At 36.6% G+C, this 25746-nt stretch overlaps 1 protein-coding gene across 2 annotated transcripts in view; it reads right to left on the bottom strand.

Moving 5' to 3' along the window:
* The window catches only part of GALNTL6 (polypeptide N-acetylgalactosaminyltransferase like 6), a 1644699-nt gene that overhangs the window by 125972 nt on the left and 1492981 nt on the right, over nt 1-25746 (bottom strand). For both annotated transcript variants that reach the window (XM_056802912.1, XM_007496117.3), the window contains one exon: nt 17666-17783. In XM_056802912.1, the coding sequence (XP_056658890.1) occupies nt 17666-17783 (118 nt within the window). The remainder of the gene's footprint in view (nt 1-17665; nt 17784-25746) is intronic.

Here is a 25746-nt window from a genome sequence, read left to right as displayed (position 1 = left end):
GTAAGATTAGAGTAGAGCTTCCAACTTTAAGGACCCCAACACAGGCATTGAATACCTTATTCTGATTTTTCTCACCTTCCTGCTACTGTTGAATATCAATAAAAAGTAAAATAAAATAAAAAAAGGAAATTAGGAAAAATGCCACCATACCTGGAGGCAGCAACAACTGGAATAAGTTCACACTGATACTTCAGTTTACATCTAATCGACATAAAACAACTTGAAAATGCCGGCTTGCACCTGAGGTACCTTTTTTTCTAGGTAATTGGAATGAATATCAGGCTGCCTTTTAGGGCATTTAGCAGCTGTTCCTGTTTATCTTTGAGCTGAATGATTTTAGAGGCATTTTAATATTTTCTTCAGAAGATCAATTCTGGGGCATATTGTCTTCAAATGGATATTTTTATGTCATCTGGGCTAAGTGTTATGGAAAAAACAAGTGCCAGAGGGATGACTCCCAATCTTCAGTGGTGTGTACTGAGGCCCCTGGGTACCATAAAGCAGAATTCTGTCTCATTTTAGACTTGAAATTCTCTTCCAGTTGGAGATACTTCTCTGCTTCCAAAGGACTGATTCCATGGAGGTCTCTAATCTCTCTGCCTCACAAAAGCAATGGCCAAGTATATAAAGATTATTTAAAAATCCTCCACAGCACAGAAAGGATTTATAATGAGCACATTTTATGATGCTAAGCATGTAATTTATTTTTCCACAAAGTCCTGGGTACAAAACATCATCCTAACAGTTTACAAAAAGAGGGCTTATGGGAAAATGAAGCATTGCTTAAAATGAGGCTGAATTAGAGCCAGGCAAATAAACTACTCCACAGTATCTGCATAAATTAGCCACTTCTGGAAGAGACTGTGCTCTTTTAGACAATTGAAGAAAGACTAAAAATACTGATTCAGTAAAATTGAGACACCTTATTGCTACTTGAGAAGTTTGTGTTAAGGAGTCTAGGGAACAAGGTAAGAGGCAAAAGTAGAGCCTGAAGGAATGGAGGAGTGGGCAGTGAAACTGAGGAGAAGGGAATACTATGACGCATCTCTGAAATTTTCAATTGTGGCTCTGATTATTTTATTCAACTTACTGGTCACCACTAGAATTTCCGGGCAGGAGTAAGCTCGTGGTAGTCCTCAATACATCTCTCCACATTTCCTAGCAGTGGCCAAGGAATTGCAGAAAGGTGGAAGATGAGGGGATGAACACAGCTGACTTTATCTTGAGAAGGGAAGTACTTTGTGTTAACTGGGCATTTTTTTTCTCCCTAAATAACAAATTCCTATTCCTCTTCATGAATGAATTTTCTAGTGTTTGGACTAAGTAAGACTAGTGCGCAGCAATGATTTAAAGAAAGATTTGGAGCAGAATCTTAAAAGTTGAAATGATATATTTCTACTGGCCCAATGGCTATATGTATATGTACATGTATATGTATATGTGTGTCTGTATTATGAAACAGAGTATAAATGTTCCAGATCTCAGTTTATTACAGGCAGTGAACTTGGTCTGGAATTAAAGGGAAAGAGATCTTTTTGGGTTACATTGGGAGCCTATGGTGGTTGTTAAAACTATAAACAAAGCAGAATAATAGGATTTTTTAGTTGTTGCTGTTATTATGGTGCGGACATGTGATGTAACATTGCACTATATTCCAGACATCTTACAGTCTGTTCCATTGATCTAATATGGTTCTCCATACTTAGCTGCATTTCCCTTCTGGGGCTCGCCTTCTCCTACTTCCTACTACTTTCTATCCTCTCTGTCTTTTTTGAGGATTTAGGAGATCTGATTCCCTCCCTCCTAACTGAATTAGCTAAGGGCAATAGAATTATTAGATACAACCCTAGCGATTGTGATGTTGAGTAGATTTAATCTGGGTTTTATCTCTATAAAAAGGACTATAAAGAAGTTAGCTTAGAGTTTCTGTTAAGGACAAAGAGATAAAACTGAAGTTTGTTCATAAGAGTCTCCAAAAGTAGAGTAAGTTTCTAGACCATATGGTTTATTAAGCTATTATAGTTAACAATGGCCATTTAGTTGGATTGATTGAAGATCATTTGGATCTTCTTTTGCTAAATAATTTGCTTATATAATTATACAAAATCTCCATTAAGTAAATATTAAGTTCCAAAGGTAGTGCAAAAGGAATGTTTGGCAGCTTTATGTTAGTCCATGAGCAGAGAAATGCTTAACCTTCTACCCCTTGAAGATTCCTTTTGAAAGTCATTATTCAAAGTCAGCTTTCCATTGAAGAACTATTTCTTTTTCATAATTCCAGTCACTAAAGCTTAGCTTAATAGGTTGAGAGCACAAAACTTAGTTATAGTCCCTGTTCTGCCATGAACCAGTTAACTGGTCTTTTGTAAGTTTCAGTGACTTTTCATTGGAAAATAGCAATTATGAAACAGAAATAACTTCGAATAACAAAACATATATAAGAAGAATATCAAGAGTGGAGCGTCTAATACTTTTGCATTCCTGCTGGACAACTTATAATTTCTTGGTTGATTTATTAAATGCATATACATATTATATGAAGTCATAGGGAATTGCTTGGCTGAAAATTGGTCCTACTCTTGCCTGTCTGGTGATGATTCTCTCTGAATCTAGAGAGGATGTGCCTTGGATGACAAACAGATATTCACCAACAGATTGGGAGGAATTTCCAGAGAATAGCCTTCAAGAATTTCTATGATAAAGTCTTCAAGAACCATGTCAGGATAAGGAACTAGTAGCAAATGCTTTTAAATATTAGGCAGACAATGAGAAATGATTTTCTAAAGCTCATGAAAGATTAAGAAACAAAAGAACTTGAACTCAAGGTATGTGCCTAAGACATTTGTCTGTTGTTTGCATTAAATGTATTTCTGACATTCATTCTGCCTTCTTCTTTGTAAAAATCTCTTTGAGGACAGAGCCCATGTCATTATTTCCTTTGCAGTTCCTAACTGTATCTAGAACAATGCTTAGAAGTTTGTGTGCATTCAGTAAGGGCTGTTGACTAATATACATAGAATCCTCTGGGGCAGCTCAGGTGCTACCTCCTACAAAGAATTTTTTATGCTTAGCCTACAAAGTTTTTATTGCACCACTCTTCCAATATTTAGCATTTAACTATCTCTGTAAATACTGTATCCCTAGTACATTGTAAATTAATTGAGAGTAAGTTTAATTTTTGGTTTTGTATCCTCAGGACCCAGCATCGTCTTTTGTATATAGTAGACACTTAATAACTGTTTCAACTACCCCTCTTATAGCAATTATCCCTCTCTCATAATTTTTCCATTAAAGTTCTCTGCTCTACTGAAGTTTATTAAATAATGATTATTTTAAAAACTGGAGAAACTTCTTTTCCCCTGAGCAATTGCTTCTCTCTTCTTCTCTCTCTCTCCATACACCCACACCTACACCTCCCACACCCCACACTCACTTATCCCTCCCCCACTCAATATCTTTAAAGGGCTTTCTTTAGGATAGATATTGACAGTTTAATTGCCCTGGAGGAGTGAATCTGAAGAGAGTCTGATAAAAATTATGATTTGAGAGAAATTGAAGAAGATAGAGACAAGGGAAATAACAAAGGTCTTTCCTGATGGAATTCTTGTTTTGCAAAAAGGATGAAGAAAATTCAAAAGAATAAAAGAGAATTTTTGAGAATAGACCTTAATTCGAATCCTGAATGAATTGAAAGTTGGAACTGTTTTCAGAAATGTTAAGAAGACATCTTTATCATGATGGCCTAAGGTGACACGTGACAATTCTCACAGCTAAAACTTTGTAAATAATTATCTTTGTTCATTGTAGAGAGTTTGCCTTGAAGCTATTGAGATCTAGGTCTAAGTCCCACTTCTGACACAAAGTAGTTGTATGACACTGGTTAAGTTACTTCTCAGTGATGTCAAACTCAAATAGAAGAGGGGACCATTAAGTCACATATAAAGATCCTTGTGTGCCTCATTTTGACTTAGGAAAACACCTTTTAACACTATCTATATTCTACTGCATTTTTATTTATTTCAATGTGTCCCAATCACATTTTAATCTGGTTTAAGCCACACTAGGGAGTATTGTGGGGCCTGAAGGCATTTTTTTGACACCTCTGATATAGAAAACTCTAAGATTTAGTGGCAGAGAAGGTGCTGACTTTCATAGATTAAGGGGTTTTCCTTATCCAGGAGTTCCTTGTATCAATGAAATCTCAGGCTCACTCTCTGTTTTAGTCTTGATGTTATTATTGATTGATTGATTGATTACATTGTTAATAAATTACATAGCTTAAAATTTTTATGTTTATTTAAAGCTAAAAGATTAAGATTTTGATATGTAGAAAAAGGTAACTGCTCTTAGGAAAAGAAGTCAGTTTAGTTTTTAAAATAAGCATTATTTAAAAAAAACTTAAGTAGAGAAGAGATAATAGATTAATGGAGAAATTAATAAGAGAGATGCCAAAATTTTAGTAACTGATAAGGAATTATCTGATCCCTGGACTAGCCTGGGATTTGGGATGACTACGATAATGCATCAAGTAAACCAGCTGAGAAATTACCACTCCAGCTATGCTAAATGTAAGAATGGTAAACTTCTATACCCTGCTACAAAGACAGTGGAAAAACTATGATGGCTGTGTCCAAAGCATTTCAAGGAATAAAGAATAGAAAAAAATGATTCATATGTGGGTAGCCAGTGAACATATTTTCTGATAGTAGAAGACATGGACAGTAAGTGTAGACAGAGACAACTGTAAGAATGTCTAATGGACCATGTATAAGAATTTTAATTTGACTTAAATATTTTAAAGATGATGAAAAAGGGAATCGTATAATCATTATACTTCAAGGAAGATGACTTTTGTGTATATTTGTACATGTATAGGTATCAGAGAGGTTGGAATGGGTAAAAGATAAAGTCCAGGTTCCCAACTTGTGGTACATATGCCTCCAGGGAATATAAGAACCATGTCAAGGAAGCACAGGGAATATTTGGTTTAATTATTTAATACTACTGATATTAATCTCTCCATTTTATTTATTACAGTGTATATGAGAGTAATTCTAGATTTCATTTCATATTGATATGAGACTTGAAAAGGTTGACTGATCACCAAGAGGTATAGGACTTGAAAAATCTGGAAATCCTTGGACTAAAGGAAGAAAATCTATTTAGTCATCACACCAAGTTGTGAAGTGGTTGGAGCTTGGACCATGTCTGTAACTGTGGAAATGAAAAAAAGTGAACAATATGATAGAAAAAGTGGTACAAATTAGCCAATTGACATGCTGCATTTAGGTTGAAGAAAAGTATGAGAAGTTTTAGGTGAAAATCAAAAGAAAGTTAAATGTGTTTTGGACCATGGCAAATGGGAACATTTAACATTTAAAGTGTTTGGGGAATATATTTTTTAAAGTCCTCCATCACACTCCTTCCTCATACCCATAGTCCTGAGTCCTACTTGGACTTCTCTTTTGTTAGGCACTTAATAAGTCATCTGGCAAATCACATTTCATTCACTTGAAGTCTTGATTATGTCTGAAAGGTTGCCTTGCCAAGAGATATATTGTCATGGATGCTACTTGGTGATATAGAGGATCTCTCCTTCCCAAGCTATCATATTTAATTTTGTTGTTTTTTGGTCATCTCAGTCTCTGTCTCTTCATGACCTCGCAAAAAGGTTGTTTTTTTTTTTTTTTGCAAAGCTGGTGGAGTGTCTTGCCATTTCCTTCTCCAGCTACCTTGTATTTATTTGTATTTTCTATTTATAGGTTTATTCTTGTATAGATATCACTTAGACATCATGAGAGTTAGGAACATAGAACCCTTATGATCTGGAAAATCCACGTTTTTGTATCAGAGAAAAAGTCTGATATTTTTACATTTATGGAGTGTTTGCGGTGCCTTATTGTAAAATTTCACTTAAGTGTTTTGCCATATGTTACATGTAGGTCAATGTTAACATTTCTAGTCTTTGTGTGCCATTATGCTGACTTTCACATTCTTTTAGTAAATTTTGACTTTTTACTTATTTTAACTTTGAAAAAGAAATTGTGCATATTATGGTATTCAAAGAGAAAATATATCGATATTATACAATTCTATACTTATATTTTTACATTTCTGAGTGTCATCTACTCGTCTTCATATGTCACTTGCAGCTTTTGAAAAACTCCCCCAAATTCCCATTTAATTTCTTAATCTGACCCGTGATAAATAGAAACCATGATAGGGAAAGTCATGATATGGAAAGGATGCTTATATATCATCATCCCTTCAGAATGTGAGTCCATTTTGAATAGAAATTGTTTCATTATTATATTGTACACTTAGCACAGAACCTTAGCACTTGGTAAATGCTTAAAAATGTTTATTGACTGACTAATTGCCAGATTATTTAGGCTAACACTAGGGACAGTATTGGGTAGTCAAAATCTAACTATGCGATAACCTAGTTCCATCTATATCTCTGAAGTGGCATAAGAAGAGACTCTGGATAAGGGCATCCTAGAGCCTCATAAGAACTTGCAGCATTAAGCTCTGGGTTTGGGTCCAAGGTATTTGAAAATTCAGTTTACATGGAATTTATTTGCAAGGTCAATAGTGATACTTTCCAACTGGTAGGTTCTCACTCTAGTATTTCCTGAATGCAATGGAATTTGACAAAATTTTCCTCTAAAAATACCAACATTTTGGCTTGTACTCCTTCTACATGTGGCTAAAAACCACTAAGTGGAAAATATAGTAATGATGATTATAGTTTCACAGGATCATAGATTCTGATCTGGCAAGGTCAGTGAGTCCAATCTCCTCATTTTATTGATGAGGAAACTGGAGCCCAGAATGACTAATTTGTGGCAGAATTCGAATTTTTGTCTTCCTTACTTCAAGTCCAACACTTTACCCACTAATACCACATTGCCTCTCCTGTGTGGCAAAAAAATTAGCTCTTGACTTTTGTGCTCTGTACTTGGCCTCGGTTCCCAAACTCCTTCCAGGTCTAACTTAGTATTGAGCCTCAACATTTTTCTCTAGACAGACCATAATCACCTAAGAGATAACCTCACAAGTCAGAAAATTATTCTAAAATAGACAATATAGGTTTAATTGTTGATATCTGAGGTTTGGACAATTAGAAAAGAGGCTCTGCATTTTTATCTTCCTCAAAAGCTTTTCTCCAAACTTAATTGTTAATCATGTAAAATTTTTACCTCCAGCGATCTGGTATTCAAACAAATATGGAAGCAAAGATGGCATGAAAACTTTGTACAGGAAGAGGGAAGTGGGTTATCTTAGCCAAATGATATCTGACCTCTGGCAACTCTAGTTGGCTCAGAGAATTTTTGGAAATCTCCTATCTATAGAATGATGTATCCCAATCATAATCCCTGATCTGAGGATAGCTTTGATGAAAAAAATAGGATAAAAAAGATTCCTCCTAATAAATTGTATTTCATTAGGTCCAGGACCATTGCATATCTAAACTTGATTTCCCCTAGAGTTTAATATAATATAATAGTTTCATAATAAATGTTTGTCAGATGAAAAATATTTTACCCAATACCCTTCTTTTGAAATGTGTTCTAAAAATTATTTTTGTTATTCAAATAAATCTTTTACACGGTGTTATATGGTCAATGGGCATATTTACTAATCTTGAATTGATTAAGAATTGCCCAGCTGCATTTTGCTTTCGAGACAGATGGATAAAGAGCTCTAATTTTAAACTGCTCCTGGATCCTGCAAATAGGAATTAATTGTACAGGCAAAAAATATACAGTAGCCTGTCTCTTCTCTTCTCTTTATTAATACTATTCCATGATAAATCAGTCATTTTCATTCAACTTGTTCTGTTCCTTAAACAAAGTGAAAGCTCCTAATTCTTCTATGTAAATTCTACTAAAGGCACCCTTTCAAGATTTAAAAACATCTATTTTATTAAAAACAATATGACAATGGTCATAAAAATACTAATAAGGAAGTCCAAGAACTCTCAGGTCAACACACAATAACGATTTGAATGAAGGGATATGGCTGAAATGGGACCCACTGTGACATAGCTGTCGATGAAGAATCTGTCACTCAAACGAAACAAGCTAGGGCACTTTAGTCCTGAACTTGGAGTGCCGTTGCCATGGTTTCTACACAAAGACGACAGGGCTGCATTCCAATTATATCTTTCAGAATGACAGATAACAGGAAAATAGGAAATGGGGTAATAAAATCTGTGGTCACCTGGCAGGGATGTGATAGATAGAAGTGACAGAGATGTGAGTAATGCCAGTTTATTTTGCCAAAGAAACATCCTTACTATTTGGAATGTAAATGTATTTGCTTCAGTCTTTCTTTACTTTTCACCACCAAATTTCTGCATTTCTTGCTCTACTCTTTCTAATGCACCCCCTTAGAAGATGAAGCATTATCCAAAACACAGATACCTCTCATTATGGAAATTTACTTACAAGAATTTTAAAATTCTAAGGAAATCAGCCCTTGAACTTTCAGAAATTTGGTAGTAGAATAGTACCATTTTGATTCTGCCATTATGCTCTAAATGTTCTTGCTTTATTTGGCCCCACAAGGTAGAACTGGGAAGCAAGAAGTTGAAGTTGCTGATTTGGCTTGATATAAGGAAACATCTTCTGACAATTAGAATGGTCCAAAAGTTGAATGTCTTGCCTCAAAAGATGGGGGGAGGGGTTCCTCCCTCTGTCAGGGTCTTTGGCCAGAGTTTGGACAAGCACCTGTCAGATCTAATATGGAAGGAATTCCTTTTGGGTGTGATTTGGAATAGTTAGATTATGAAGTTCATTCCAATTCTTAATGATTCTGGGATTTTGTGACAAAAAGGACTTCACTGACTTAAATATGAGTGATGTACTAAAATTCCAGTTGGTTAGTTGTTCTCCTTCATTCTCAAAGAAAACCAAAATGACATCCATGGTGATATCTTTTGACTCATGTATAAATGGATTTAAATGAGGCAGAATTGCACAAAATCATTGGCTTCACTCTTCAGAGTCATTGAAGTCCAACAGTAAGATAAAAATCAAGATGACTATTGATGGCTCAGGATGCAGTGGATGACAGGCTTCTTCAACATCTTAACCAAGCTCGAACTCCACAGCACCTGCTTCTGTGCTGTTCCTGGTCACTGTTCTCATCTGCCCCTTCTGTTAAGGGATGTCATCATATCCTTGGGGTAGGCAGCCTCCTAAGTCACTGACATTTTTGAGTCCTGTCAGTTACCCCCCAATGTGGTTGAGCTCATCTGCTGAGATGATTTACTGGAGTGCATCTCTTGTGCATGCTACAGGTTCTTGGAGGCATAGGTAAGAGCTGGGTGGTAGGTAGACACCAAAGGAAAAATGCTCTCCTGAAAAGGGCTCAACAATGCCTCACACCAGAGGTATAGCCTTCCCCAAACACCCTGTACACCTCAGCTAATGTCTACTGATGAATTACAGCAGCCTGTAGACTCATAGAATTCTATTAGGATTTAATAGACCTGCCATTTGTTAACCAAGCAAAACAGAAGAACCAACATTATATTATACGTGGATTGCCAGACACCTCCAAATTCTAACAGTCTGTGTCACAAAACAAGGACTGAGAATTTGATTTCTGGTTTTGTCTGTTCATTCCAATTAATTAAGGAGCTTTGCAAACTATGGAGATATCTACTAAATTTAAATAATGGGGCAAAAGGACAAATATTGGTAAAGAATGAGCTTTGCTATAGTTAGAAGCATTAAGGTAATGGAAAGTAGGCAAGGTCTGCTAAGAGTTCAGCATGGACAACAAATGAGTCTGATTTGCAGTAGGCAATCATGATCTGCTAGGCTATACATTCTTATTTAGTATTTTTATTTTGTGACATTGTATACTGCTTTTTATTAACATCTCAAGGATAGTTACAGAATTTTAATATAATTATTCTGGCATGGTGGAAAGCTGGATTTAGGGTCAGAGAACATGGGCTCAATTCCTCTTCTACTTTATATATTACCTGTGTGACCATGGGCAAGTAATTTTATCTTTCTAGGTTTAATTTTCCTTATTTATGAAAGAGTGAGTTGGCTTATATATCTTCTAATGTTCTTCCTGGCTCTAATTCCAAGATCTTATGTTTTGATCTGTTTTGGTGGATGGAATCTGCAAAATGAAAGTACCCTACTCTTTCTTTTTTTTTTTGTATTTTTTTTAAATATATTTTATTTGATCATTTCCAAGCATTATTCGTTAAAGACATAGATCATTTTCTTTTCCTCCCTCCCCCACCCCCCATAGCCGACGCGTAAGTCCACTGGGCATTAGATGTTTTCTTGATTTGAACCCATTGCTTTGTTGATAGTATTTGCATTAGAGTGTTCATTTAGAGTCTATCCTCTGTCATGTCCCCTCAACCTCTGTATTCAGGCAGTTGCTTTTTCTCGGTGTTTCCACTCCCATAGTTTGTCCTTTGCTTATGAATGGTGTTTTTTTCTCCTGGATCCCTGCAAGTTGTTCAGGGACATTACACCGCCACTAATGGAGAAGTCCATTACGTTCGATTATACCACAGTGTATTAGTCTCTGTGTACAATGTTCTCCTGGTTCTGCTCCTCTCGCTCTGCATCACTTCCTGGAGGTTGTTCCAGTCTCCATGGAACTTCTCCACTTTATTATTCCTTTTAGCACAATAGTACTCCATCACCAACATATACCACAGTTTGTTCAGCCATTCCCCAATTGATGGGCATCCCCTCATTTTCCAGTTTTGGGCCACCACAAAGAGCGCAGCTATGAATATTTTTGTACAAGTCTTTGTGTCCATTATCTCTTTGGGGTACAGACCCAGCAGTGTTATGGCTGGGTCAAAGGGTAGATATTCTTTTAGCACCCTTTGGGCATAGTTCCAAATTGCCCTCCAGAATGGTTGGATCAGTTCACAGCTCCACCAGCAATGAATTAATGTCCCTATTTTGCCACACCCCCTCCAGCATTCATTACTTTCCTTTGCTGTTATGTTAGCCAATCTGCTAGGTGTGAGGTGATACCTCAGAGTTGTTTTGATTTGCATCTCTCTGATTATAAGAGATGTAGAACACTTCTTCATGTGCTTGTTAATAGTTTTGATTTCTTTATCTGAGAACTGCCTATCCATTTCCCTTGCCCATTTATCAATTGGAGAATGGCTTGATTTTTTGTACAATTGATTTAGCTCATTATAAATATGAGTAATTAAACCTTTGTCAGAGGTTTCTATGAAGATTTTTTCCCAATTTGTTGTTTCCCTTCTGATTTTAGTTATATTGGTTTTGTTTGTACAAAAGCTTTTTAGTTTGATGTAGTCAAAATTATTTATTTTACATTTTGTGATTCTTTCTATATCTTGCTTGGTTTTAAAGCCTTTCCCCTCCCAAAGGTCTGACATGTATACTATTCTGTGTTTACCCAATTTACTTATGGTTTCCTTCTTTATGTTTAAGTCACTCACCCATTTTGAATTTATCTTGGTGTAGGGTGTGAGGTGTTGATCTATTCCTAGTCTCTCCCACACTGTCTTCCAATTTTCCCAGCAGTTTTTATCGAATAGTGGATTTTTGTCCAAAAAGCTGGGATCTTTGGGTTTATCGTATACTGTCTTGCTGAGGTCCCTTTCCCCCAGTCTATTCCACTGATCTTCCTTTCTGTTTCTTAGCCAGTACCAAATTGTTTTGATGACTGCTGCTTTGTAATATAGTTTTAGGTCAGGGACTGCAAGGCCCCCATCATATGTGTTTTTTTTCATTATTTCCCTGGATATCCTTGATCTTTTGTTCTTCCAAATGAACTTTGTTATGGTTTTTTCTAAATCAGTGAAGAAGTATTTTGGTAGTTCAATGGGTATGGCACTAAATAGATAAATAAGTTTGGGTAGGATGGTCATTTTTATTATATTGGCTCGTCCTATCCATGAGCAGTTAATGTTTTTCCATTTGTTCAAGTCTAGTTTTAGTTGTGTGGCGAGTGTTTTGTAGTTGTGTTCATATAGTTCCTGTGTTTGTCTTGGGAGGTAGATTCCTAGGTATTTTATTTTGTCTAAGGTGATTTTGAATGGGATTTCTCTTTCTGGTTCTTGCTGCTGAGCTGTGTTGGAGATATATAGAAAAGCTGATGATTTATGTGGGTTTATTTTGTATCCTGCAACTTTGCTAAAGTTGTTGATTATTTCAATTAGCTTTTTGGTTGAATCTCTAGGATTCTTTAAGTAGACCATCATGTCATCCGCAAAGAGTGATAACTTGGTCTCCTCCTTGCCTATTTTGATGCCTTCAATTCCTTTATCTTCTCTAATTGCTACTGCTAGTGTTTCTAGTACAATGTCAAATAGTAGAGGTGATAATGGGCATCCTTGTTTCACTCCTGATCTTATTGGGAATGCATCTAGTTTATCCCCATTGCAGATGATATTAGCTGTTGGTTTTAGATATATACTGTTTATCATTTTTAGGAATGACCCTTCTATTCCTATGCTTTCTAGTGTTTTTAATAGGAATGGGTGTTGTATTTTATCAAAGGCTTTTTCTGCATCTATTGAGATAATCATGTGATTCTTGCTAGTTTGCTTGTTGATGTGGGCAATTATGTGGATGGTTTTCCTAATGTTGAACCAGCCCTGCATCCCTGGTATGAATCCTACTTGATCATGGTGAATGATCCTTCTGATCACTTGCTGGAGTCTTTTTGCTAGTATCCTATTTAAGATTTTTGCATCTATATTCATTAGGGAAATTGGCCTATAGTTTTCTTTCTCTGTTTTTGACCTGCCTGGTTTTGGAATCAGTACCATGTTTGTGTCGTAAAAGGAGTTTGGTAGAACTCCCTCTTTGCTTATTATGTCAAATAGTTTGTATAGTATTGGGATTAACTGTTCTCTGAATGTTTGATAGAATTCACAGGTGAATCCATCAGGCCCTGGGGACTTTTTCTTAGGAAGTTCTTTGATGGCTTGTTGGATTTCAATTTCTGATATGGGATTATTTAGGAATTCTATTTCCTCTTCCGTTAGTCTAGGCAGTTTGTATTTTTGTATATATTCATCCATTTCTCCTAAATTGGTGTATTTATTGCCATATAATTGGGCAAAGTAATTTCTAATGATTGCCTTAATTTCCTCCTCATTGGAGGTGCTGTCCCCCTTTTCATCTTTAATGCTGTGAATTTGCTTTTCTTCCTTCCTTTTCTTAACTAGATTGACCAGTACCTTGTCTATTTTGTTTGTTTTTTCAAAGTACCAGCTTCTTGTCTCATTTATTAAATCAATAGTTCTATCACTTTCGATTTTATTAATTTCTCCCTTAATTTTTAGGATTTCTAATTTGGTTTTCTGCTGGGGGTTTTTAATTTGATCGCTTTCCAGTTTTTTCATTTGCATTTCCAATTGATTGATCTCTGCTCTCCCTTGTTTGTTAATATAAGCATTCAGGGATATGAATTTACCTCTGATTACCGCTTTGGCTGCATCCCAAAAGGTTTGAAAGGATGTTTCACCATTGTCATTTTCCTCGATGAAATTATTAATTGTTTCTATGATTTCTTCTTTAACTAAACGGTTTTGGAGTATCATATTGTTTAATTTCCAATTGGTTTTAGATTTGGTTTTCCATGTACCATTACTAATCATTATTTTTATTGCCTTGTGATCTGAGAAGGCTGCATTCATTATTTCTGCTTTTCTGCATTTGTGTGCTATGTTTCTGTGACCTAATGTATGGTCAATTTTTGTGAATGTGCCATGTGGTGCTGAGAAGAAGGTGTATTCCTTTTTATCCCTATTTATTTTTCTCCATATGTCTATTAATTCTAATTTTTCTAAGATTTCATTCACTTCTTTTACCTCTTTCTTATTTATTTTTTGATTTGATTATCTAAATTTGATAATGGTTGGTTTAAGTCTCCCACTAGTATGGTTTTATTGTCTATTTCTTCCTTCAATTCTCCTAGTTTCTCCATTAGAAATTTGGGTGCTATATTATTTGGTGCATACATATTGATTAATGATATTTCCTCATTGTCTATAGTCCCTTTTAACAAAATATAATTACCTTCCCTATCCCTTTTGATCAGGTCTATTTTTGCATTGGCTTTATCAGATATCATGATTACCACTCCTGCCTTCTTTCTATCAGTTGAAGCCCAGAAGGTCTTACTCCATCCTTTAATTCTGACCTTGTGGGTGTCAACCCGCCTCATGTGTGTTTCTTGAAGACAACATATGGTAGGGTTTTGGATTCTAATCCATTCTGCTATTCGTCTACGTTTTATGGGTGAGTTCATCCCATTCACGTTCAAAGTTATGATTGTCATTTGTGGACTCCCTGGCATTTTGATTGCCTTCCCTAATTCTAACCTTTTCTTCTTCGGCTCTACCTTTTAGTCCAGTGATTTACTTTGAAACAGTCCCCCTTGTCCCCTCCCTTGATGTTTCCCTTTTTAGTCCCTCCCTTTTTGTTCCCTCCCCCTCCCCCCTCTCTTTCCCTCCCTTTTTGTTCTCCCTCTCCCCCTCCCCCCCTTGGTTTTCCCTTCTCCTTACCCTTGTTGGGTAAGATAGAATTCAAGATCCCAATGGATCTGGATGTTTTTCCCTCTCAGAGCTGATTTCCCTGAGATTGAGGTTTAAGTAACCCCCCCCCTCTCTTCCTCTCCTTCTTATAGGAGTTTTCTTCCCCTCCCCTTCCCATGTGAATCTTTGTGTGAGAATGATTATTCTATTTGGTCTTTCTTTACCCCCTATTTATACATTACATTTTCCCCACATGTTAGTATACATAGGTTGATATAAATGTAGTCCTTATAGAAGAGAGTTTGAGTAAAAGAAGAAGATAACATTTTCCCCTTTCCTTAATATTTACCTTTTCAGGTATTCCTTGCTCTTTGATTTTCGGTATCAAACTTTCCACAGAGCTCTGGTCTTTTCTTTGCAAAAAGCTGGAAGTCTTCTATTTTGTTGAATGCCCATACTTTCCCTTGGAAGTATATAGTCAGTTTTGCTGGGTAGCTGATTCTTGGTTGGAGACCCAGCTCTCTTGCCTTTCTGAAGATCATGTTCCATGCCTTACGATCATTCAGAGTAGAACTTGCAAGGTCTTGGGTGACCCTGATTGGCATTCCTTTATATCTAAATTGTCTTTTTCTGGCTTCCTGTAGGATTTTTTCTTTTGTTTGATAGCTTTGGAATTTGGCAATTACATTCCTGGGAGTTGTCTTTTGGGGGTTTAGTGTAGAAGGTGTTCTGTGAGCTCTGTCAGTGGCTGTATTGCCCCCTTGTTCTAGAATCTCTGGGCAATTTTCTTTGATTATATCTTGTATCACCATGTCCAGTTTGGTGTTTATTTCTGGCTTTTCTGGGAGTCCAATTATTCTTAAATTATCCCTTCTCCCCCTATTTTCCAGATCTATCACCTTGTCGGTGAGATATTTTATGTTCTCTTCTAATTTCTTGGTATTTTGGCTTTGCTTTATTGATTCTTGCTCTTTTACACGATCGTTGTCTTCCAGCTGCCTGATTCTGGCCTTTAAAGCCTGGTTTTCTTTTACAGTTTGGTCAAACTGGTTTTGTAGATGCGTGAATTTCTTTTGCATTATTTCCAACTTTTCCTCCCAGAAGGCTTCCATCTTTTTGGTCATTTCTGATTCAAATTCTTCATAGGTTTGTGGAGAGTTTCCATTTCCTTTGGAAGGTTTTGGAGCATTTTCTTTTATATTATCTTCTGTCTGCTCTGTATTTTGTATTTTGGCTCCATAGAATGTGTCCAAAGTCACCCCTTTCTTCTTATTTTTCTTGGTATTTTGGGGCTTCTGTGGTTCTGTGGAGTTTGCCATTTCTGAATGTGGAGGATTAGTTTTTCTTGTCTCTGTCTGGTGTTCAGGGGCTTTAGTCCTGGGCAGATGGTTCTATGAGCTTTCCCTTGGTTAAACTGAATATGCTTCACTGGAACTGGAATGGAAGGGTCGGACCACGAGGCCACACTCTCCCCCCGGCTCGCTTTCCGGAAGTTGCCTTCAGAATCGCTGGCCGTGAGGCTGTTTCGTCGGCCTGCGGGGGGATGGGCTGCAGCTAGCCCAAGCTCCGAGGGCGAGGACTTTCACTGAGACTTGGATAGCAGGATCCAGCCCGTGAGGCTGTCTTGCCCGCCCTGAGGGTTGCTGTTGTTTCGACCAGCTCTCTGCAGCGGAAGCCCCAGGCAGTAACTTTCACCGGGACTGTAGAAGGCCCTGAGGGTTCTGCTCTCTGAGCCCGGCCGGGCTGCGGCTTCAGGGAGCCTTGGACTCTGCGCTCCTACCCCTGAGGTCCGAGGGATCTCGGGTTCTGGCTTTTAAGGGGAGCCGTACCTTTTGATCCGGGTCCAGGTCCAGGAGGAGGGTTCCCAGGGTCTGTGCTGTTGATCGTTTTGAATTTCGGCGCCTTAGGAGCTTATCGTTTGAGATCAGTCGGGAAGGGTTTTCAGGAGATCTGAGCTTTAGCTTTCTCTAAGCCGCCATCTTAACCGGAAGTCCTACCCTACTCTTTCAAAGATAACACTATTAAAGTTTAATCCACTTTTAAGTGTGGTTTTCATTACTTTTAGAAACTACTTTTTTTTCCTTTCCTAACAAAATACACCTCTCTGATTTCATAATGGAAGTCATTGGGATCAGGAGGGAAGGCTCCTCAGGATAGAGACCGCTTTCTCCTGGCTCCAAGTCTTTGTGGAACTGGTGACCAGGGTCCATCAGAAATACCAGAGCCCTCCAATTCAGATTTACTGGGGTTTTTTACCTTCAGGGCAGGCCAGGGGAATAGAATTCTATTCTTAATCTACAGATTAAGATATTATATATTTTGCTAGTAGTTGTCTATTTTTTAATACAGTTTGTAACTTAAGAAGGAATCTGTGGCTGAAAGGTGGTGTTTTGTTTCTGCTGACCCTTTCTTTATTGACTCTCCAGCTATCTGGGTACAAGTTCTGCAGTGTTCATTTATGTTTAAATAGTTTATAGTTGATAGGTAAAACATTTCTTTTCAAATCAGAAACATGATATTTGAAATCTTGTCTGGGAAAGATAAATTCTAATCAACAAAATAAATGAAATATTATAAATACAGCATTTGATTATACATAGTATAATAGAGAATTAAAGCAATAGGAAATATTTACAAAAATTTAATTTAAAATTTAATTTAATGAAATATCTAGATACACAAGCCATAAACACAATTTATAGAATTCTTCATTTACCTTTCTAATGTTGTCCTGAAATCTTTGAAATTTTGGACAAAATTTGGGAAGATCAGAACAAGATCTTTTGATTCTGATCAACATCATAAAACCAAGCACAACAACTCTAATTTTCTCAGGGAGTTTGATTCCTTTGAAGTATGCATTAAACATTAAACAAAATGGTTACTATCTCTTTAGTTCAGTAGAGGGAAAGACTACCTACCCTCAGATAGTATTTGTTGCTTATAAATGGGATCTCGAATGACTGATCTGCAATGTGGGTATTGCTTATTGAAACATTATAGTAGATAGTCTCTTCCAAAGGCTGCCAAGGGAAGAGTCATGAAATCAGCCTTATACAATGTTCACCAAACAGAGTGAAGATAATAAACCAAAGTGCACTATTCTATCCGAGAATATATGGAGGGAGAAATGTCTGGGTAGCTTACCTTGAAAGATATTTCATACTGTTCTCCTCCCCAGATTTCTAAGCCTGGATCATAGCCACCCAATTCCCAAAACCACCTTCGGTCAACAGCAAAGAGCCCTCCAGCCATCACAGGAGACCTGTGGAATAATTAGAAGAAGCTGTAAAAGACCCTGAATATTAGACTCCCTCATCATATGCATGAAAGGCCCAAGAAATGTTTCAGTAGTCAAATTGTAATGAGGCTTTAAGCAATAGTTGTTTATTGGTGAGTCTAGGGCTCCCGTTTGGTCTATAACTGAAGTAGAAGTAGGAGCAGGGGGAAGATTCCTCCCAAGCTTTAAAGTTTGCTGTTAAGTTTCTAGTGTTGCAAATGCCCAGCAGAGCCCCATTTATTTCATTTGCATATCATGGGAGAGAAAGAAGTGAGTCTTAGTGATTCATCCCTTTGAAAATACCCATTGGGTTTTACAGAACTTGGTCAAAGTAAAAATGCATTTTCCTCTACTCTAAAGACAAATGAAAGCACTGAGAATAGTGCGGCAGATATTCCCTTTCAGAGAGGCATCTCTTTTCTTCAGGAAAGTTGCCTCAGTTATTCATTCATTCCCCCCACCCCTTTTTTTTTCCAGAAGGGAGTGTAGTCAATCGCCAGGAAAAAACCAAACAAGACCGAATTGAATATTTATTATGGTAGAACACAGGCACTGGGGCTGTGAAAGAGACTTGAAATAAACAGAGGATAGAGGCCCCTAGGAAGGTAGAGGGGGAACAATTTAATTGCAATTTAATTTCAATGAAACTAGAGGGAGTGATCTGTATATGCCATGCTTGAGTATATGTGTGAAGGCATGTGGACACACATGCACTCCCATAAAAAATATCCAGTGAAGGACACCTTTATATGGCAATGAATATACGATAAAACAATAGCTAATAGCTAACCTGCATATAGTACTTTAAAGTTTGCAAAATGTATCTCTGATTCTCACCATAACCTTGTGATGTAAGGGGATGTTATGACCTCCATTTTACAGGTAAGGAAACTGAGGCTTCAGTGATTTATCCAGGGTCACAAAGCTAAATAAATGTTAGAGGCAGAATTCCTCTTCGTTCCTAGTCAAGCACTCTATCCATTGTGCCACAGAATTATGGAGAAGCAACTTTGCCATAGTAGATAGATGACTGACCTTGTCAGGAAGTCCTGGGTTCAAAATTTGCTCTGACAAACACTTGCTGTGTAAATATGGTCAAATCATTTAATTTTTCAGGGCCACAAGCAACTCATTAGGGCTATGAGTTATAGTGGAATTGCTGATCTACATTGGTACAATGTTCTCACCAATGGTTTATATAATGGGATTTTGCCACAAGGATAAAAATCAGGTCTGGATTCAGTCTCTCACATACCACCCTACCTCCCATTTACAAATAATATTAGTTTGTAATTCACTAATTTATAATTCATTTATGTATTATTGCATTAGTTTTGTTTAAAATGTATTTCCAAATGAATAGTAAGCAAGATGGCGGAGTGTTCAACTACTTGAAATAATGTTCACATGAATATCTTTAAACACATTACAATCACTTATTTGAAAGTAATTGATACAGTAACTATAGAATGTTCTAATTTCTTTGTTGCAGTAAGTGGCCTAAGGACTTCTTCTGGGGAATACTATTTAGTTTAAAATATCAGATCCACTTGAAAGATATACTCCTAAATTTCCATTAAAAATCCTGTAATTCTTAACTTTGATTAGTTTAGACTACTTCTGCCTCAATCATCTAGATGAGTGAGGATTTATAGGTGAGCAACATGATTAGTGAGAAGCTTCCAAAGATTTAACTCACTCTGGGTAAACCTAGGGTACATAAATGAAAGAATTACAGTGTTGAATATCAATTATAGAAGTTTTTTTCAATGAAGGAAAAGCTTGAAGAAATAAAAATGTACTTCATTTAAGTTTTACAGATTTTTTTATATTTCACTTGAAAGAGATGTCTTGTTTCTAGACATCTCACTTTAAACTCCTCTACTTTCTTCTTTTCTCCATTTCCTCCCTTCTTCCCCTCATCTTCTTCCTTTTCATACTTAATTTGAAGGTAAGATGCACTCTGCTGAAAAGCATATGAGTTAGGTTGAGGGAAATAACCCTGGAAAAGTCACAGCAGCCTCAGTTTCCTTATCTGTAAAATGGAGGTAATAGCGCCTCCATCATAAGATTGTTTTGAGAATCAGAGATAACATCTGTAAAGTGATTTGCAAAACTTAAAACACTAAATACATGCTACCTAGTAGCTATTACTTTATCATATAATAAGTGTGTACTATGTACCAGGCACTGTGCTAAGCACTTTAAAAATATTATTTTATTTGACTTGTGACCCGATGTTAATTATATCCAATGACCTAGGGATTATCTAAACTGGGCTTAATAATTATTTGGTGTTTAATTGGATGAATGCTGTATTAAATTATGAACATAATAAAAATACAAAAAAGAAAGAATACAAAGAGAAACTATTGATTGGGGGAAAATATCATTGATAAAAGTCTGATTTCTGGGTATTGCCATAAATATGATACCAAGAATCATTGATTAATAGAAAAGTGGTCAAGAAAATGAATATTTTTCAAAAGAATAAGTGTCGACTGTTGATGACTACAGGAAAAATATAAACTAAATTATGAATGTTAAGAGAAATGCAAATTAAAACCTTTGAAGTTTCACTTTACACTCTAAAAACTGACAAAGATGACCAAAAAAAATTGAAGTCCATTCTGAAGGGACCGTTGGATAACAAGCAAAAGGAATATGCTACTATCAGCTGTTCTCAAAGTTCTTGATATCTATTTGGAATTATGCAAAAAAAGTGACTAAATGAGTTGCATCCTTTGATCCAAGAATTTTGCTATAAGACCTATACCCAAAGGAGGTCAAAGACAGAAGCAAAGCTGTAATGTATGCCAAAATGTTAGTAACTACAGTTTGTGTTAGTAACTACAGTTTGTGTTGTAGCAAAGAGTTGGGAACAAAGAGGATACCTGGCAACTGGGGGAATAGTTGAATGGATTGTGGTACAAAAATAATGGAATATTATCAGTTGCTAAGAAATGATGAATATGGAGATTTCAAAGGAATGAAAGATTTGTATGCACAAAGACAGAGAAAAATAAGCAGAATCAATAAAACAACATTCAGTGGATAACACAATTTACATTTTTATATGTCCTCAAAAGTAAATTCAGCTCTCAGTAAAACCAAAAAATCAAATATGCTCCTAAAAAAAAAAGATATGTTTGTCTCCATCCTTCTGGCATTGAGGCAGGGGTGTATAAGGGCTGAATGTTGCATACATTTTCAGACATGGTGGCAGTTTTTTTTGCTCAACTGACTTTATTCTAAGGAAAGGATTTAATTCAAGTGCTAGGGGCATGGAAAAGATGTGCTGAAATGAATGTTGTCAAAACAATAGGCATTAAAATGTTTTTTTTTTAATTAATTAAAAGTGCAAGCAAGAGCCTCCTTTTTCTGTGCCCCCACTTTGTACATACAGGCATGGAGATCAATGAGTGGTCTTTGAGTTTTAAGGTCTGGTTCAATTTGACCTTAAGTTTAGGAAAGACACTGGTAAACTAGTAAGTATCTAGGAGAGGTCAAACAAGATGGTACAGAACTTTGAGACCATGTTGTACAAAGATTGAGTAGAGAGAAAAAGGGCATGACACCTGTCCTCAAATGTTGGCGTGTACAAGAAGGATTAAACTTATATTTCTTATCCACACAGGGTAGAATTCACACCAGTTGGTGAAAGTTGAAGATATAGGTTTTACATGGGGAAGAACGTCCCAACAATGAGAATCACCCCAAAGTAGAAAGGGCTGCCTATGGAAATAATGCATCTTTCGAGGGCCTGAAGGTAAGGGATCAATCATTTCTTAGGGATGTTAGAAAGAGGATTTTTGTTTAGTTATAGCTCAAATTAATTAGCCTTTGAAATACCTTCCTACTTTGATTCTGTTATAAATTACAAATTCCATCTTAATTATCCACTATAGATTAACAATATTTTAGAGTTCTTAATTTAGTTTAACCCGTTCATTTTTGTAGATAATAAAACTCAGACCTAGAGAGGTGAATTGATTTGTCTAAGGACAAATTGCTGAATAGTAATGGATAGCATTAATTTTCTCTACTCCTAGGTCAGTGTTCTTTTCTTTCTCTTTTAAAACAAAATGATAATTTTGTTTTAAAATTATTGAGAATTTTTTTTCTTCCCCCTCACACCTCCCCCCATGGAGGAAGGAAGGAAGAAACTCTTTTTGATATAGGCACCATCAAACAAAACATTTCCATAGTGATCACATCCAAAAATCCATTTCTTGTGCTTTATATTAATCCATCTGTTATGAGGTGGACAGTGTTCTCTCTATGCCATGACTACTTACATGAAAGCACAGTTCAGAGACCACTATGTAGTAGATTTAGAATTGGACAGAAAGAACCCCAGATCAATTAATCATTTTTTTTAAACCCTTACCTTCTGTCTTGGAGTCAATACTGTGTATTGGCTCCAAGGCAGAAGAGTGGTAAGGGCTAGGCAATGGGGGTCAAGTGACTTGCCCAGGGTCACACAACTGGGAAGTGTCTGAGGCCAGATTTGAACCTAGGACCTCCCATATCTAGGCCTGGCTCTCAATCCACTGAGCTACCCAGCTGCCCCCCAATTAATCATTTTGCATGATCTCTGGTAGATAGTGGGTATTGGTTCCATGTTGTTAAAGGGAAAATGATCCTTCCTGGGATGTTTAACTCCCCACAAGACTCAGCTAAATAGAAATCACTTTTAAGAAGAAAAGAAAGGAAAGTCTTTTGGCTTTTCTTCTTCAAAATTCCTCCCAGATATTAGGACCTACTGACACTTTGTATTTATTTATTATGTAATTTCTTAAAAAATCATATATTTTTTATTTGCTAATCTATAAACATATAGCCTAAAGAATAAAAGCTCCCTGAAGCTAGTTTTTATTTGTATTCTCAGTGTTTAGCATAAGCCTGGTATGTGAGAGGTGCTAGTATTCTTTGAGAGGTGAATTTGTTTTTGGTTCAGACATGTGATTTCATTTGGGGGGTGGTGGTGCCTGGAATGGAAATTCCCTCCACCATTGTAAGACGGTAACTCACCTATAATTCAGTCTTGGAGATTTACCTGGGAATGAAAAAGTTCAGTGGTTTCCTCCTGGCTACAGAGAGCTGGCATGTTTTTCTCTCTCTAAGGTTGGTCATCTATCCACTATGATGCTATGATATTTTGTACTCAATGACTGCTTCCTGAATTAACCTAATTAACATTTAATTGACAGTCCTGAACTTCAGCAGTGCATTGTTTAAGGTGAACAATGTACTTTGCTGGGTATATACCTACCATTGTGATGGTAGTAGTTGTGGAGGCATCTATCAGAGGATCATAAAATTAGAGCTAAAGGGACCTTAGCATTTATCTAGTCCAATGGCTTCATTTTACACATGAAGAAACTGATGCCTCAGAGAGAGGAAATCAGTTGTTTGAAGTCAGATTGTCAGTTATTGGCAGACCTGGGATTTGAACCCAATATATATATATTTTTAATTCTAAATCCAGTGCTTTGGTATTTGTACCATGATACCTATAGGGGCAGCTAGAGGGCTTGGTGGATAGAATACTGGGTCTGTAGTCAGGAAGATGTGAATTCAATTCTGATCTCAGAAACTTATGACCCTGGACAAATCACAACCTCAGTTAGCCTTAATCCACTGGAGAAGGAAAGGCAAATCATTCCAGTCTTTGTCAAGAAAAAATGGACATTATGGTCCACAGGGTCACAACTGAATTGACTGAACCATCATGATACCTCTAAGGCTTGCTTAAAAAGTCCTGAGATTCTTTTTCTTTGAAGATATGTGCAAAGGTACATTAATAAAAATATATAGATATATATAACAATATATATATAAATATATCTATCAAGAAAAATGGAAAGGATATATAGATATAGATATAACAGAAAAAAATTAATTATGCCTTTTGTATGAGTGGTCTCTATCCTGTAAGCATCCAGATGCCCACTGATCATTGATGTTTTGATTTTTTAAGCTTTAATAAAATATTCAGTGTTACTGTATAATGATAAATAAGCAAATATGCCTTCTGTGGTTTGAATAATTTGTCTCACACATTTATAGATTGCTACTTTCAAATGTACATAAATCCTGTGTTGATTAATAAAATATCAATTCATTAAAACGTGTTAATCAAATTCAGAGTAAACTTTTGTTCTCATATTCAAAGAACTTGGTAACCATCATTTGATATTCTAAGGACAAGTATATATCTTCTTCCAACCTTTTACTTTCCCATCAGTGGAAATGGAGAACTATTATATATGGTCTTCAGTCATGCCCCTCTGATCTCTTCTTTACTAAGGTGAATGCTACAGAAATCTCAATCCCTCAAGCCTTTTCTTATCATTCTCAAGCTACCATCTTGTATTCCCTTTCAGATGATCTTCCAGTGCATCTCTTATTTTCCTCAAATGTTACTTACCTTACGTTTTTGGGGGGAGAGGGGCTTTGAGGCCCATGGGATGCTATGAGGGATGGAGTCTAATAGGGCTGTTAAGCTTGCATTAGTTTCAGAGCAGCAATGGGAATTGTGCACATCAAGCCACAAGTCCTGAGTAAAGCAGTTGTTTGCAATTAAAAACCACTCGCTAACTGTCCTGACCATTCTAGCGATTCCCTCTTCTAATATTAATATAAACATGAAATTGATTTGTAACAACAGCTCCTGTTTGGGATTCTTTATTCCCTAGACATTGGAAATATGGTGGCATTCTGAATGGATAACTAAAATCAATTCTCTACTTTGCATTAGGGCATAATGAACAAGGTGATAAATGGGATTTTCTTCTGGCTTACAGTGGACCAGTTTACTTCACCATGGCAATTTTATTCTCTAAATTATGTTGCATTTTAAATTAATGAAGCTATAATATAAAAAGTGCACTGGAAGCTATTCTTTATTCTGTTGCTACAAAAAGTCCTTGCATAGTCTCATTCAAGTATACATTTTTCAAAGCATACTACTTGCCCTCTTATTGAAACTAAGACATAATACTTAATGACTTCAACTGTACTCCATAACATTCCCAGAATTTTAATGGGTTTTTCCTTTCAATGCTATGTTCGAACTGACTATTCCAATACAAGAAAAAAAATAGTAGAGTTTTATTAGACATTTTCTCCTTGGAATTTTCTATAAATGGTCTAATTTTCGAATTTAGTTCAATACTACCTAATCCAATTCAATCAGTATTTATTAAGTACCTACAGTGTGTGAGGAACCGGAAAAATGAAGAAGAGCAAAACAAAAGCCAACCTTGCCCTTAAGAAGTTTATATTCTACTAGGCGTGGTAGATGAATAAATACAAAAAAAGGCAAGTGTATTTGCATATATGTATATATGTAGTATGTATAAAACTTATAACTGTGCTAAGACTTTTAGGACACAATTGTATGTACCTATATGTGTTTGAGAGAGACAGAGAGAGAGAGAAGGGTGGAGGGAGAGAGAGAGAGGGACAGAGGGAGAGAGGGAAAGAGGGAGAGGGAGACAAAGAGTTAGAGAGAAGAATAGGAGAGAAAGAGAGGTAGACAGGGAAAGAGGGAGAGTGAGAGAGGGAAAGAGAGAGACAGAGAGAGAGAGAGGGAGGGAGAGAGAGAATGAGAGGGAGAGAGAGGGAGGGAGAGGGAGGGAGAGAGAGAAGAGTGGAGGGAGAGATAGGGAAAGAGGGAGAGGGAGAGAAATAGATAGATAGATAGATAGAGATAGATAGATAGATAGATAGATAGAGAGAGAGAGAGAGAGAAAGAGAGAGAGAGAGAGAGAGAGAGAGAGAGAGAGAGAGAGAGAGAGAGAGAGAGAGAGAGAGAGAGAGAGGTGGTGGTGGTGGTGCTCAATCATTTCAGTCATGTCTGGCCCTTCATGACCTGATTTGGGTTTTTCTTGGCAAAGAAACTGGAATGGTTTGCTATTTCCTTTTCTAGATCATTTTAGTG

The sequence above is a fragment of the Monodelphis domestica genome, chromosome 6 (genome assembly GCF_027887165.1).
Source record: "Monodelphis domestica isolate mMonDom1 chromosome 6, mMonDom1.pri, whole genome shotgun sequence".
Taxonomy (NCBI): Eukaryota; Metazoa; Chordata; class Mammalia; order Didelphimorphia; family Didelphidae; genus Monodelphis; species Monodelphis domestica.
Note: the sequence above shows the minus strand (reverse complement) of the source record. Positions and strands in the feature narration are given on the sequence as shown.